This window comes from Mustelus asterias, chromosome 3 (genome assembly GCF_964213995.1).
Source record: "Mustelus asterias chromosome 3, sMusAst1.hap1.1, whole genome shotgun sequence".
NCBI classification, from domain to species: Eukaryota; Metazoa; Chordata; class Chondrichthyes; order Carcharhiniformes; family Triakidae; genus Mustelus; species Mustelus asterias.
In genome coordinates, this window is record NC_135803.1 from 52,397,918 (window position 1) to 52,415,244 (window position 17,327).

General features: G+C 39.7%; 1 protein-coding gene across 4 annotated transcripts in view; it reads right to left on the minus strand.

Moving 5' to 3' along the window:
• Positions 1-8,706: 8,706 nt before the first annotated feature.
• The window catches only part of LOC144483837 (paired box protein Pax-3-like), an 87,547-nt gene continuing 78,926 nt past the window's right edge, over positions 8,707-17,327 (minus strand). For all 4 annotated transcript variants that reach the window (XM_078202424.1, XM_078202398.1, XM_078202418.1 and 1 more), the window contains 2 exons: positions 11,025-11,271; positions 8,707-8,741 (listed from right to left, as the gene is read on the minus strand). In XM_078202424.1, coding sequence (XP_078058550.1) covers positions 8,707-8,741; positions 11,025-11,271 — 282 coding nt within the window. The remainder of the gene's footprint in view (positions 8,742-11,024; positions 11,272-17,327) is intronic.

Genomic DNA, 17,327 nt, shown 5'->3' on the forward strand with positions numbered 1-17,327 from the left:
CTTGACTGGGCATCTAACAGCTTCAATAGGCCTAAGAGTAGGCAGCCTATGGGCATCGTACCCTGCTCCCGAATTATGGAGAATAGGTTGGGGACTGGGCAGGAAGGAGTTGAACATGTTTTATGAGGCCTACCTTCTGAAAACAAACGCGATGCCCAACAATGCCATCACTTGGGCAGAGAGGCTTGACTCCCTGATGAGTGAGTTGGCACTTAAGTAGACCGTGAGGCTGCCAGCCCTCTGTGCTCCTGCCTGTTCCATTCCTCTAGGCAGCAGAAATGACGGCCGTTTGCCTTTTAAATTCATCCTCCAGAATTAACTCCCACCTCTTCCCTGCACCCACTGCCCTTAATTTGGGCACCAAATAGGGCTGCATACAAATTAGAGTCTTTTTCATTGAAAATTGCATCACATGACAGATGCTGACTGAGTATAGGATCGGGACATGGAAATGGACCCAATGTTGAGTAGTGCAAATTCTGACCCTCCTCTCTGACTGTCCTCCTATTTTTACACCACTGAAAATAATTTTGCTGTTATTTTATTTGCCTTCCAGTTTTTTATTCTCTAGATCTTCCTTTGCTCATCTGATGATCATTTTATTGAGGCCAATTTTATTTTGTTGCCGTAATTGAGTGGACAGCAGGCTTTGCACAGGAGAAGCACAAACCATGTTGGTGACCACTTCTCATTAATTTATGACCAACAACCTGAGAGCGACAAACGACTGCTCCAAGTGAGCTCCCTTGCCAGGAAATGTGGGAAGTCAGCAATGCAGATATTGAGAGGGGAGTGTGGGTCTGTGCAGATACTAGCCACAAAACCCCAGAGGAGTCAGCTTTTTTACCCTAGAAAAATAAGAGACAAAAGTAAATGGTCCATTTACAGATTGGCTTGTGTTAGTCCCTTTAAGCATTGCTGGGAAGGCCAGTTGGTGCCAGGGGCCAATGGGCAAGGCACACACAGTGAACCTTACACCCAGTTCAGGTAGAAGTTGAAGATTAGTCTCCTTGTTTCCTTCAGCAGTGTTGTTGTACCTGTATCTATTGGTTGCTGTTTTGTGTTGGAATTCTTTACCTAGTGTCACAAATTTTCTTCCCGTTCTTGCTTCTTTTACCAACCTTAGTCTGTCCATTATCTCCAAAGCTTTGGCTTTTTTCAGTGCTTGGCTCCATATCTTGATTGCCTTGTCTCTGGTTGTATTGACTTTCAGTTCCAATAATAATTGTCTGATCAGTCTAATGTTAGCTGATAATGTTTGACTTCACTCTGGCCGTTTCACTTTGTTGTCTGACCCTCACCAGTGTTCCTTTTCACTTCTGCTTTCCTTCACTGGTCCTCTTTAACAACAACTAAAAGAATAATGTCCCAAGGGGCTTCATAGGAGCAATTTCAAATGAGGTTCGACTTATAAGGACAGCTTAGGGAAAATAACCAAGAGCATGGTCAAAGGGGAATGCTTTAGTTAGTATCTCAAAGGAGAAAAGAAAGATAGAGAGACGGCAAGGTTAAGGGTGAGAATTCTAGAATTTAGGACCTAGCAGCTGAAAGCCCAGGAACCAATGAGTGCAGAAGGGACATGAACTAGAGGAGCACAGATATCGTGGAGGATTGTAGATCTGGAGATAATTACAGAGATAGCCAGGGTGAGTCAATGGAGGGAAAGGATCTTCAATCCTCCATTGGGTGCACTGTATGGTTTTCACAGACCATAATCTCCATTGCAATCGCGATTTGATGAAAATCTCAAACTCTGCACTATTAGTCTCACTGTGAAACCCCTGTGAAAAAGTTACACATTGTTGAATGAGATGCAGTATAATTGAGTTTTTAATGGCATGCTACCTTCATAATCACTGCTAAACACACTCACTGAAAGCGAAAAACAATTTTATATTTGTGGAGTTTTGAATTTATCCACAAGCATTAAAACAAATTCCACGTATTTTTAAGAGCAATTTAAAATAAAAAGTGAATTGCCTATCTTTACTTTAGCTTCTATCCTAATCTGATTGTGATCCTTTATTTCACCATCTGAAGATTTAAATTAAATGTGAAGGAATTCCATGCTTTTTGATTCCTTGATGTGGAGATGCCGGCGTTGGATTGGGGTGGACACAGTAAGAAGTCTCACAACAGCAGGTTAAAGTCCAACATGTTTATTTGGTAGCACAAGCTTTCAGAGCACTGCTCCTTCATCAGGTGAGTGGAGCGTTGGGTTCACAAACAAGGCATATATAGACACAGACTCAATTGCAAGATAATGGTTGGAATGTGAGTCTTAACAGGTAATCAAGCATTTGCAGGTACAGACAATGTGAGTGGAGAGAAGGATAATGACAGGTTAAAGAGGTGTGCATTGTCTCCTCTTCACACCTCTTAAACCTGTCATTATCCCTCTCTCCACCTCGTATTGTCTGTACCTGTAAAGACTTGATTACCTGTTAAGACTTGTATTCCAACCATTATCTTGCAATTGAGTCTATATGCCTTGTTTGTGAACCCAATGCTCCACTCACCTGATGAAGGAGCAGCTTTCTGAAAGCTCGTGCTACCAAATAAACCTGTTGGACTTTAACCTGGTGTTGTGTGACTTCTTGCTTTTGATTCCTTGTTTGCTGTCTGAGAGAGTGTCATTGATTCCTTGCCTGCTTACAGACATTACTGCTGTTGTATGCCAAGACATGCCCTTGGTCTGGCATCAGATTTAAATTGCCATCTGCAAAGTAGAAAACCCACTACAGAGATTGCGACACCTTTATGGGCAGTTTCTTCCCAGTCAGCGGCAAGCACGCTTGTTGGAGCTGACTGCAAAATATAGGCCCATATGTTTGCAAGCTATTTTATATCAGCACTTCTATATACCTTGTTTGTGCACAAATGTAACATAGCCCATATAGTAGCAATACCTGAATGGATGTGTACTTAAGTAGTTATTATCATATTTCTACTATCTACTGCTATGGGTACAAATTAAATAGGCTCTCGTGTTGTTCTATTTTTCTACATTTTTGAAGTCATTGTTCTCTTCCCCAGAGAACAAGAATTTATAAGAGTCCAGTGATGTTAAGGGGGAAATGTTTTTTAAAGTTAATGGTGTATTTAGTTTTGATACTGTTGTTGCATTTTATGATATTTCTAAAGTCATCGTCCTCTTCCCGAGAGAACAAGAATTTTTAAAAGTCCAGTGAAGTTAAGGGAGAAATGTTTAAGGTTCATGCTGTATTTACTTTTAATAACTTTTGCTAAAATTCCCAGTGCATAAAACAGGGCTCCCCAAACTGTGGATCGAGGCCTCCAGTGGGGGGGTGGGGCTGGGGGGGTGCGGTCACAGGACGAGCAAGTGGGGTCGCAAGGTCTGAGGCAGCAATAACAACTGTGAAGTGGAGACCCAGATTCTACAGCCCAGCGATCGATTGCAAGGTTCCTTTTTTTTTTATTCATCCGTGGGACATGGGCTGGCCAACATTTATTGCCCATCCCTAGTTGCCCTTGAGAAGGAGATGATGAGCTGCCTTCTTGAATCGCTGCAGTCAATATGCTGTGGTTTGACCCGCAATGCTGTTAAGGAGGGAATTCCAGGATTTTGACCCAGCGATTGCGAAGGAAAGCGATATATTTCCAAGTCAGGATGGTGAGTGGCTGGAGAGGAACTTGCAGGTGGTGGTGTTTCCATGTATCCTTCGATATGAAAATGGTCATGAGTTTGGAAGGTGCTGTCTCAGGATCTTTGGTGAACTGCTGCAGTGCATCTTGTAGATAGTACACACTGCTGCCACTGAGCGTCAGTGGTGGAGGGAGTGGATGTGGTGCCAATCAAGTGGGCTTTTTGTCCTGGATGGTGTCAAGCTTCTTGAGTGTTGTTGGAGCTACACCCATCCAGGCAGGCAAAGAGTATTCCATCACACTCCTGACTTGTGCCTTGTAGATGGTGGACAGGCTTTGGGGAGTCAGGAAATGAGTTATTTGCTGCAGTATTCCTAACCTCTGACCTGCTCTTGTAGCCACTGTGTTTATGTGGCAAGTCCAGTTGAGTTTCTGGTCAATGGTAAACCCAAGATATTGACAACATGCACAATTTTATTTTGCCTGGCCTAAACCAATGAGCTCTGAGGCGCAATCACTGACACCAACAGAGACTCAGTTGTGCCTGTAACCCTGTTTGTACCTCCACCCCACTCAACAATTCTTCTCCTGCACCCTCCCCCTCTGCAACTTTCATGCTGGGGTGGCACCAAGTGTGAACATTAAAATGGGGTCACAACGGAAAAAAGTTTGAAAGCATAAAATGATGCATAGTCCTTTCCTTGGCAATGCATTTAATCCCAGATCACCCTTATCAACCCAGAGGTTAACTACATCTCCATCCCATTTGCATTTCTAAGATAGTACCCAGATTTTGCTGTAAGTGATGAAGGAATGGCTTGCCGTTCATCTTGTGTATGGTTGCTCAAAGACAACAGCAGGCTTGCAGGCCTCCAGTCACTTGGTCGCTTTTTGAATGTGGCATCCTCCACAGAATGCTCTGTAAGCAAGGCAAGGAGCAAGGAGGCTCCATAACCCAAACAGATTGAAGAATACTTACTGTGACACACAGACTGCAAAGCAGGAAGTAACAAAAGGCAGGGTGAGTAAGGAGCCATAGAAATGAACCATAGAGGAGAAGCATGAGATAAAGAAAATATCGTTGACCATGTTCAAAGGTACAGAGAGGTTAAGGATGACACAGAATGCTGTTTTTGACTTTGAACAGGACATTCTCATTGCTATAGTGTGGATGGAATCCAGACTGAAGGGATTCAAACAAGGAATAACTAAAGAGGTGAGGATGGAAATAGATAATCATGACATGTTCCACAATTGTAGAAAGGAAGGGGAAACTGGAACTGGCGTTGTGGTTTTCAACAATAGAGTGGCTAAGAGAAGGAGTATGGTGATTACAGTAAAGAGGCCTTGAAGTAACTGAAGAAAGAAAATTGACAAAAGCAACACTCCGGTGGTGGGTCAGATAGGGGAAGTTCAGTAGCTCAGATTTATGTTGTCAGAGACTCAAAGGTGCATCAAATGAGCTCTTGTTGGAGATGAGTTTGGTGAGGAATGAGATAGGAATAGTTGAAAAACCATTGAATATTGTGAGGCCTGATCTGTGGAAGGAGGTGATCTAAGAGTGATTGAGGTAATTGGAGCATGCGAACAGAAATCCACAAGTGTGTTGCATCGTATGTCTTGTCTAAGGACAGAGCTGACAGAGGGGAGGGCTCAAAGGAAGTGGTTCAGAGTGGAAAAGAAGAGGTTGAATTTGTTGCATACAGAAACACAGGAACCTACCAAAAGTGCTAAGTAGAGTCTAACCAGCTACAATAGTTTCTTCAATGATGTAGAAAGGGTATTTCAGAACAGGACAGTGTTGGTAGTGTGAGAAAGATGATTCATTTTGTAAAACACTTATCTATGCTTCCTTACTATTCACTGGTGATCATTAGCTCTGATTATGAAAATTGTTTCTATGTAATGCAGTGTGATAGATTTTCAGCTTGCACCTTGAGCATAATACTAGCATTGCAGATAAGATGCCATTACAGAAACCAGCTGAATTTTACCCCCAATTCATTCACTAATATGTTGTTTTCTCCATAGCATTATGACAATTGCACTGGAATAAGGCAGTTCAACAGGTCAAATATTATTAATACTTCATTGTATTTTATGTCAAACCCATTAAAATGTTAAAACAAGAGATGAATGCACAGGACAAGCAATCATCACTAGGATAGCTTGATCACCTCTAGTAATTGACTGAAGAGTAGAAAGTTTTATAACCATCACAGAAGGGATGACTAGAAACAGAAAATGGAGGAGTGGAATCAAAGTATTATAGAAGGAGCAAAACATAACAATATAGAGATCGCCAAGTGCTGGATTGCACTAGGTATTGATATCCATTTGAAAAACAATTTTCTGAAAATATGATAAATTTATATGTGATGTTATTTAGGCAGTCCTCTGCAATCATCTACTGAGGCTAAGGCGGAGTGTGGCAACTAAGGAATTTTCACAATAACTTCATTGCAGTGTTAATGTAGGCCTACTTGATGACAATAATAAATAAATAAAATTTAGAATAGTAGGGCTGGGATTTTATCTGATAGGTTTCTGACAGGGATGTAATGCTTTTTGTGATATTCCTGCACTGCATTACATAGAAACAAAATAACCGTCAGGGTGTCATTAACCATGATTTACATATTTAAGTAAGGACTTTGTGGACTGCAGACAGGTTTATAGCTACCTGCTCAGACTAACAAGATCAAAGACAACAGCATCCAGGCAGAACATTAGCAGGTCAATCATCGAGTAGATTTTAACTGCCTACCCACCCGGTTTCCCAGCAGGTAGGATTAAAAGTTACCCTGAAATACCAGTTTATATTTAAGCCAAATCAAGACCAGATGCACTCTGGTGAATTTTGAAACCCCGCGTTCAGATCAGCTCCCACACACACACATACAAACGGGAATAGAACTTGAAAGCTTCCTGGTCTGTTTGCTCAGTTCAACAGTATGTCATGAACTTACCTAACAAGTCTTTGGAGAAGTCCAATTTCCTATTTTACCTTGAAGTGGCTGCAACCACCTTTATATTCCTAAAAGCACACCAAATGCCCTTCCCCTCTCCCTGTTTAAAAGCCCACCGCAAGTCAATGAGACCTCCATTCATTGCTGAGCATAAAACCAGCGTCAATATTATTTGACATCCATTGCTCTAACATTGTATAATAAATGGGACTCACATTCTGTTGATTGATTTTCTTAGCTGTTTATTTTTTTATTATAAATAGTAAATATTCACTGTGTTTGTACAGGAAAGAGAATCTTTACATCAAGGCTGTATTTTGCAGTCAAATGTCAAACAGAAGGTTGGATGACAGACACCACAAAACATTCAGTTCCATCACCCTTTAAACCAACATATGACAGAAGAGGTCATATTATCTAGATCATTGTACTTAATGGCAGTAATTATCTAATTTGTTACTACATGCTAAGCAAAAATGTACATATCATGAGATACATGCTAAATTCTAAAATAGTTGGATATATAGGAATAAATAATAGCCTCTCTATGAATATCTATGTCGCAATGCAACAACTTAACAGGTTGATATCATAATCATAATTAAGTTTATGGACAAAGTCATGAAAAATGTTACCATAAACTCCTACAAGGATATAAACATCAAGCTACCAATCTTTCTGTGTGATTCTGGAACCATATTTGTAAAAGGTTATATGGAAATGTCCAAATTGCCACTATATTTTAAGCACTTAGCAGAAAGGTAGTAACAGTCCATTATGAACAATTTCTGAGCCTTCTGCTTTCTACACATACCATTCCTCTAGTCTTACTAAAATAAGATATGGTTTTCAGTTTGTGATATAAACATTACAATGTTGTTCTTTCTACACATCAGATTTTACAGTTAAGAATTTATGTACAATATGAATGTATATTTTGTTCAGCTCTTGTATATCCTTAGCAATACCCAAAGCACCTGCCAGTAAACATATGGTCAACCAATTAAATTACAATGATGTCAAGAAAAATAGAATACAGTACAATACTTTCAACAAATACCATGGTAACGCAGAAGTACTTAATATTGCACATTGCTGTTTCATCACTAAAGGTGGAGTTAATTTGTTGCTTTTGTTCTTTCTGCACTGAGGATATTTGATAGTGGGGTGTACCTAATTATGGAACTTTAAACAGCTCCATTTATTTCTGAAAAGAAAAACCCTTTCTTCATATTACTTGGTCCTTTATTTGAATAATGTTGATCTATTCATCAGCAGAGAGATAGAAACCAGAATGGCTCTTACGGTAAGCGTGTAGATTTTATGAAGAAAAGCTGATTGTTTAGATGTTGTTTTGGCATTGACTACTATTTCAAAATACTTCAGTTGTAACAGTTTAATCTATTTACATGACAAACAACCCTTCAGTAAATCGGTGAAGTATGCCCTTAAAGTTAATTTTGGAACTAAGCCACATAGGGATGTCACAATGTAATGAGAATCAATGAGGCATTGTTGACTAAGTGAGTATTGTTTGGTACACTGGTAATCAGCAAATAGAAATTAATACAGTAAATGGCTACCACAAAGTAGATAGGATTCCACTAGCCAGGTGGTTCACACTTAAAGGAATAGGATGTTTTAAAGAAAAATTGTTTTTCTTCTTTGAGAGTTGTCCGTATGAAGACTTACTTGAACGAACTAACGTTCACTAGTAGAGTTGGTTGTAAATCAGTCTTCAACTATAATCAAGTTACACAGAAATGATTAATATTGAATGCTTGAGAAATGCACAATATTTCATTATTGTGGCAAGAACTTGGAAAAAGCTCTTACTCATCATCATTTACTGAATGTTTGCCACAAATCCTGTGTGGGCCCCAAATGGGAATTAACTTTCTCCTTCTTCTCTGAATAGAAAAGCCAATGTCTAAAGGCAACAGAAGTAATATTTATACCAAAACTTAGAACAAAGGACTCTTCCTTTGATCACAAATGAAAACCATTATCAGAGAAAGACAAGAGTTGGCTTGTTTCTGGGGAACAGATCCAACCGTTGTGGGTACCATAGTCCCATTATGTTTGTGGGTCCAGAACAAGGGTCGTTTCAACTTTTTATGGACATTTTCATTCATGCTATATCTGGCTTCAGATAATGAAAGGCACCTGTAATGGAAGTAAAAGAAACTTAGGAATGCTTCTTGTGACAACATCGTAGCAAGGGGCCATGTCAAATGCAGGTACAATGTTGTCAGGGCTAATCATGACCTGCCAAAACTACGAGGGTTACTTTGTTTATATTAGGACAAGTTTGACAGTACCACACGGATCCAGGAATATTGTCCAAGATGATGCCTGATTTGGTTTTTATCGGAACATGTGTTTTTAATAGTGACATTCCAGTGGCTGTTTTATTTTTTGACAGACCTTGGCCTTAGGTTCTATATAAATGGCAAGCATATATTAGGTCTCGGCAATTAATCATATCAAGATGCTGCTGGCTGCACTGAAGATAATTACATATAGTGCTTTAACTCAGCCTGTCAACAAAATTGTTTTATTAGAAATAGGCAGAACTTTTAAGTGCGTGGCAATTTTTTTTTGTGGATATTTTGTACCCATTATCTGAACAATCTAACTCAATTTGTGGACTTTCCAGAGAGCACATTATGTTGAGGCTTCTTCATTCTAACATGAACTTTTATTCCATTCGTGCAAACTCTCTTTTTTACACCAAGAGTCGCACTGTAATCGCAACCACAGATCTATTCGGCTTCTCAGTTGTGGAGGAAGGGAAGTTTAAGAGGAAGGATTTACCAATTAATGTGAACGTATCATCTGCAGCAACTTCATAAGTATAAAATAAGCATAATGTGCAAAAATCGTTAACCAGTTGAAATGCCACTCTGCGCACTGGTTAATGTGTCCTCGTCAATTTCTTCTGCATGTTTTCTTAATGGAGTTGTAAACCTGTTGATTTTAAAGGAGTTGGTGACTGATCAAGTAGAATTTGACTGAATGCATTAACCAGTGCATTAACCAGTGCATTAATAAAAAAAGGCAGAGAGATTTCGATTCCATCACTGAATTACTGAATAAAACGTAAAATAAGTTGCCATTTATTAAATTCCATTCCAGTGAAAATTAGAATTAAAAAAATAATGGGGTGAAGTTTCCGATTGCACATCAGCTAAAACAAATATTATGTCATGTAGTTTTTAAGTCTTGACAGGGTGGATGTGGAGTGAATGTTTCCTCTTGTGGGAGAATCTAGAATTAAGGGTCGCCGATAAAAAATAAGGGGTCACCCATTTAAGACAGAGATGAGGAGAATTGTTTTCTCTGTGGGTCATGAGTCTCTGGAACTCTCTTCTTCAAAAGGCGGTGAAAGCAGAGACTTTGAACGTTTTTAAGGCAGAGCTGGACAAATTCTTGATTAACCAAAGGGTGAAAGGTTATCGGGGGTAGGCAAGAAAGTGGGGTTGAGGTTACAATCAGCCATGATCTTATTGAATATCATGGGCAGGCTCGAAGGGTTGAGTGGACTACTCCTGCTCCTAGTTTGTATGTTCATATGAAAGGAATACAACACGCGCTGCCTGGATTGTCCAGTCCCACCAAAATTCAATAGACTTTTGGCTGGCTGTTGGGTCATACGCCGCAACAGGGCTGGAAAATCTCAGCCGATGTTGACTAAGCTGTATTTAGCATAGTTCAAAGTAAGCATTTGTATGAAAAAAAACTGGCTTAAAAATATGATAGGGCAGCCTTTAAATAATTAAACAGCAATGTTCTTCATTCATTAATTAAAACTATACCCCAGCTAATATAAGAAATAAAGTATCATCTGGCTGCATGCTATAAAAGACAGATGTTTACAGCCATGAGATTAAAGTATTTTCTTGGTAACAGATTTTTGGCAACCTAATAGAACTAGAGGGGGGGAAAGCTGAATGTAGTCTGGCCAGAATGTGGTAGCTTCCAATGTCTAGAGAATACTATCCTAACACAGGGCAAAACGTTACATTTTCAGATACCACAACAGCGCAGTATAGAAAAATGTCAGCTTTTCTTTTGTTTTTCAAATTCAATACAATTTAATACTGAAATCTCTCTACGGTGATATTGGTCCCTCCCCTCATCATAGCCTCTCTGAATCAAACTAAGATATTGACCGAATACTAACTATTTTCCTGTTAACGTTTGCATGCTCTGCTTGTGCATATGGCTGGGATGTTGCACTATGTGCCAAAACATACTAAGTCAGCAATATATTTTGCAATTATTTCAAAACATATTTGTACACATGACTAATAAGCCACTCTGAATTTCACATTCATCATCAAAGTTTGTACACTGAATCACACATTTTAATACAAATCGAAGAAGGATGGGGTGGGTAGGCATTTTTATAGCTAAAGCTATTGCTTAGATTTACATGGCACTTACTTTGCCCATATTGTCCATACTGGTAGCCTGCCACTGATTCCATGCTGTAACCTGAGGAGCTGTAAGTTGATGGGCAGTATGACTGGGTGGTGGGCAAGCTGTCAAGAGGTTTCATAGGGTCCAGCCGCTGACTGCAGCTGGCAGAAACTGAAGTGGAAGGTTCCAGACCTCCAGTTAATGGTGACAGAGCATAGTCAGTTTGTGGTTGATGCGGAACACCACCAGGATTTGCCAGGAGTCCCATTACCTGAAAATATAAAACAAAGGCACCGTTAATAATATAACAAGATCAAACCTATATTTTATTTGGGTCATGCATCACTCTTTGCTATTTGTACAGTATTTTGGAACCTCTTCTCACTCATGCATTGAGATTGTAATGTTGGTAATGTAATCTTGCGCAGCACTGCAATGAAGTTCCCACAATACAAGCACAATAAGAATCACAGCACATATCCACAGGTGGGTTTTCAATCCTATATTTCATTTTCACTTCAAACCAGGAGAAAAGAACAATGCGATCTGATTTCTAATACGAGGAAATGGTGCAGGAAACAGGATCAGTGAAAGAAGAGCAGATTTGATTCTGATGGAGGATGAAGCTGACATTGAGGTCTGGATTTTCCTACACTATCCCACCTCACATCAGGCAAGCCAGGCATCGAAACAGTGAGGAAAAATTAGGTGGTACGGCCGAACATTGCCTTCTTGCTCCAACATGATTTCCTTCCATCACCAATCTTTGCCAAGTCAACTGTTGGTCGTCTTTCTCCTGCACCTTGTATATAAAAGCCAATGGAGATTGTCCTTTTTCCTCTTGCCAACCACTCTTGCCACTTTTCCCCCACATCTCCATTTGAAATTTCTGCAGTAACAGAGGAAAAGCCGCAAAATCCCCTGACGGAGGAAAAGGGACTAGGAAGACCTTTTTACCCTCCACTTTCATTTAATCTCCTGCCCTTCGAAGGTCTCAGCCCCAGTCTTCTGTAAGCGATTAGTTGCAATCTTGCCCTTTAAAATTACCATCCATTTCGTTTGGTGCTACGCAGGTTATCGGACTGCAGTATTATCTGGATTTTCCGGGTGGCCTCTCCTGAGCTGAGCCTTTCCCACCATTAGTGGATAATAATACCTGACCCATAATATTGGACTATGATACACTGGGACAGCAGGTAGAAGTCCTGCCCCAATCTATTAGAGACATATCAAAAAAAATCCAGCACAGCACAATGCCAGAACCTGAATCAACACCAAAGGAGTAAGCTGAGTAGTATACATGATAATTTTTTCTTCATGTTCTCTTATGGAGCATGTAGAAAAATGAGACTGGTTGCTCATGAGTGCAGCATTGGAGTGTTCAAAACTGTAAGGGATAATATAGGACTGGGGAAATAGTACCACCCACATCACAATGTAGAGAGTCACAAGGGAGTAGTATAGTGTAGCAGTGAGTCTGGTAGAAGTTAGCCTGGAGATAGCACCTAGTTGGGACTGTACCGTGTGTACATATGTATATATAGTTATGTGTTATTAATAAACAGTTATTGTTCAACCATACAAGCCCCTAGACCACTTCATGAGACAGCATACAATTTTACAACAGGATGGCAATAGGTGAAGGACCCCAAAACCCCAAAAGAATGAAGAAGTAAAAAACTACAGTCCAGCCTAAAGAGAAGTGTGCCTAACTTGAACACACAACTGGAGATCGCATCCGAAGCTTCATTACAGGTGTGGAGGCTGAAGGGCAGAGAATATCTGCTGTGCAGTTTAAGAGGACACCACCAAAGCACATGGAAGTCCATTTCGTGGTCCAATCAAAAGTAGAGTCAAAGGACTCGGCCAGATCGGAAAACGGTGAGCAACATCCAAAAAAAGGCTGACATAAGCTTTTAAATTTTCCCCAAAAATCAGGCAGCACTGGTAGACCAATTGCTTTAATAAGCGTGGCTTGAGGAATGCTGTAGCTTGGACCACACACAAACAAAAAAAGTTTTAAAAGAAGTCAGTGCAAAAGAGTTTCATTTTGATTTTCCAAGTTTAGGAAAGCAACCCACTGGCCAAAATAATCAGTTCAAATATTTTCTGCATAATTGCTGCAGTTCAAAATAGCTCTGTAACCACGATGGGAGCCCAGCAAATCCTGACAAGCGCAGAAAGAGAAAAAAATGAGTGCCATTAAAAAAAATTAAACCTGTATTCCCCTCTGCTGAAAATAGCCTTGGATGGTAATTCAACACTGCCAGACTAATTAAGGCAGATGGAAGGGCTAGACCTGGCACAAAATTGGGTGTTACGGAGAAGATTTTAAGATATACTATATCATCAGGTTTGAATACAAAAGCAGAGGGTGAACAAGTGAATACATTATTATATTCAATAGGTCCAATAGCCAATGACATAATTGCCAGATGAGGAATAAATTAATCTTCCAATAACTTTGAAGAGGTCATGAAGTCCTTTGACACCTACTTTAAACTAAGAAGTAAAAAAGGTTTGGAGCAAGCAAAATTTAACAAGAGACTCCAAAAACCAGGGAACCAGTAGACTCTTTTATAAATGAGTTATAAAGATTGTTTTAAGACTGTGACATAGTGACCTTTAGCTGGAGCTCATAAGAGCTCGAATAATAATGGGAATGGATGATGATACTCTTCGGATGTACTTCAATCTAAGGAAGTTCTGACTTTGGAAAAAGTCATCCAAATGGCCAGACAATCAGAAGTCTGCCAGCAAAACCGATCCATTTTGCATGGTGAAGTTAAACCATAGTACAGAGCAACGCCAACAATCCAGCTCATAAAACAAAAGGACAGGGAGACTCCAGTGCAAGGAAAGCAATAGTGAAGCAAAACACAAGATGGTGGCAGAGCATGTCAGCACTTTTGGCACCAAAAGACCTCACAGGAGCGAACATTGTCCAGCATTCACTGTGCAATGCTTTCACTGCAACCGCCTGGGATATTTTTGGAAAGATGTGCCAATCCAAAATTTCAAAATGTTCAGGGGATCCCAAACAAGTCCGTGAGCCACACCAAGAAGCCATCCAACTATACTTCACGGGAGAAGCTAAGGACCCAGATTCACATTTTGAAATGTTGACGTATCTGTAAATTTCAATGACAAATTTCAAGTTAGACACAGGAGCCAGTATGATGGTCCTGTCAGGTCAGGAACCATGACTAAAAGACCTCTGACTAGAGATGACAGACACACCACTGTATGGTTCTGGAGGAATTCAACTACCTGTCATTGGCATGATTCAAGAGCCACTCTGGTATAGCAATAAGCAATTAGTTTAAAATTCTTTATGTCATCCACAATCAATCCTTTTCTCTTCAGAGCAGAGATGCTTGTGTTCCCTCAACCTCCTCAAAACAGCAGAAGACACCAAAACAGCCATGTGGTCAACAGCACTGAATTGGAGACTCCTCATAGGCCCACTAGTGTGGATGATCTCAACTGGGACTTCAGTTCAAAACTGGACTCACTCTTGGCAATTATTCCAACTCCTTTGCACTTGGCAGAAAATATTTTTCTTTGGTTAGACCAGCCAAACCTCCAGATGAGCACCAAAATGCTTAAAACAGAAGATACAGAGGAGAAGGAGGAGCATCAGAAGGTTGAGTCTCAATTGCAAAGTCAAACAGTTGCTGTCACAGAACAAGGAAAAATTAAAGCAACAAAGCTGAAGCTTCAAGCTGGCAGGTCCCATAAGACCATAAGATGCAGGAGTAGAAGGAGGCCATTTGGCCCACTGAGTCTGTTCCGCCAGTCAATCAGATCATGACTGATCGGATGGGACTCTCCTCAACTCCACTTTCCTGCCTTATCCCAATAACTCTTGATTCCCTTACTGATTAAAAATCTGTCCACAACATGATGTCGATCCTGGAGCAGGAGAGAAGCAACCATCAACACACCAAAACAAAACTCAAGGAGGCACAAGTGTACATGGAGAAACAGAGCACAGCATTAGAACCTAAATTGCAGTTTGAGGAACATACAAAGGAAAATGAGGTAAACCTTCAATTTCCAGGAAGAACATGGTGGACCCCACTGAATACCTGTGCCACTCCATGAATGAACAGAGTGGAACATTCCTTCTGGAAGGAGAGGATTAAATCCAAGGTATCCAACCAAGGAAGACAGAAAAATACAACACTAAGGAGCGCAAGAAGATACAAATCACATATTGACACCTGAAACACCAAGAACTACAACTTCAACTCGAGACCAACAGAATCAGCCCAAAACAGTTGAGACAACCACACCTCCAAACTTGAAAAGAACAAGATCTGGAAGAGCCATAAAGCCTCCAGACTTTCTGAACCTGTAAAATCCGAGACTTTGAAAGGGAAGGGGTTGTATGTAAATATTATTGTAAATACATTTGGGTAAAGACTTGAGGGAAAGGTGTAGTATTAAAGTGCACGGGTGTTCGCATTATGATGTAGAAAGCCATAAGGAAGTGGTAGAGTGTAATGGAGAGTCTGGCAGAAACTAGCATGGAGATAACACCTAGTCAGGACTATATAGTTGCGCTTTTAATAAACAGTTATTGTTCAATCATACAAGCCTCCAGACCTCTTCGTGAGGCAACATACAACTTTACAGCAATGAGTGACTTGGAATTTTGGCAGGTATCCATGTCATCGTGCCAGGATGTTGAAGCCAGGAGTACACACAAAAGTAAAGAAAAAGACTAGCTGATCCATCAAACTTGTTCGTTTGACTTTGACACACATCACCCTATCAACCCTCCCCCCACCTCCATCCCAAACTCACCAATAACAAGGAAGAATCGCCACTTGAACTAAACTAATGTTTCTATATTTTCCAGATGTTGATAATTTAAGAAAGACTGTTGGATAATACATGATTGGTTTGTATTCAAGGTCAACTTCTGTGGTTCAAATTGCTGACTTTCGAAAACACTTTTCAAATTGCATTTTTTTTTAAAGAAATCCTAGTTTCAGGTGAAACTTTCAGACACAAAAGTAAAAGAGAACTCCTGCAGTTTTCCATCAATTTTTGAACAATTACAGTGGATTTTTTTTGCTTTAACTTTGCACAGTATCATCTTGCATTAACATAAAAAGCAGCACTCAAAAATAAAATTTCTACCAGTTTATAGACAGGTACAGGGCAGTCTGCTGAAGACTAATTCCTTGTCAAAGGCAATTTACATCTGTGGACCAATTTTGGGATCAAATAACAGTGAAAAGGTGAAATCTTCATAAGAATAACTTTAATTGAGAGTAAGTTTTTTGCTCCAGAAGGAACAATGCTACTTTTTCTGAACAGGAACTCGATACACTCCACTTAATATTTCTATAACCTAAGGCGTTGGTAGTATTCTTTCAATTGTATGAATCTACCCACAGGCAAAACCTTAATATGTTTGGAGGAATGCCAGTGAAAGGATTAAATATTTTAAAGTTTCCTGTTGCTTAAAAAAATCAGTTTGTGGCCCTGAATGTCCACCAGTGCAATTTATTAAGTGCTAATTGTTCTTTGGCATCGTTCGAGCAGGGAAAACTTGCAAGGAAGATTTTGCAACCTCCATTTCTGTGCAAGTTGTTAAATGCTGCTGCATAAACGACCAACCTTGCGGCCTGGATATTTAGGTGACTTATTGTAAAATCAACACATTCAATTTTAAACCTGTCTCTGTTTCCTAATCAGTGCAGTTAGACCAAAATATGTGCACTTGGCTTTCTATAAACTAAAAATTCAATTTAAAAAAAAATTCAGAATCTTTGTACTACAATCAGATCATTCAATTGAAGTGAATGTTAAACAAAATTACATATTTACACAAAATTGTTTGAACTTTTAAATTGAACCACTCCCTCCAGGCACAGTTTTGATAGTGGATTAAACATATTTAGTTTGCTGAGGATTAAAATGAGATAAAATGGGAAACTTTGATGCTCAGAGGAGGATTGTATATTTAAGTGTCGCGTTTGGAGTCCAGATACCAAATTAAGCAGTCAATGGGAGCTGACTTCCTATGTTGAAATTCAACGTTTGAATGAGGATTTTACTCATAAGGTGAGATGAATCTCCCTGAAGCTGATTTTGTACTCTTAATTTTTAATACTTTTAGCAATTGATGTTTTTACACCCCCTTGGGCTCAATTGTTAAATACACTACCCAGTACAGATCAGCAAGATCGCAGATTTGATCTTTGGTGTTTATTTGGTTAACTGATCTCAGCAGGGAAGTTGTGCATTATAATTGTCCACTGTGCCACTGGAATAGATAAGAGATTAGGGGTGGCTGGTATGATCAAGAGG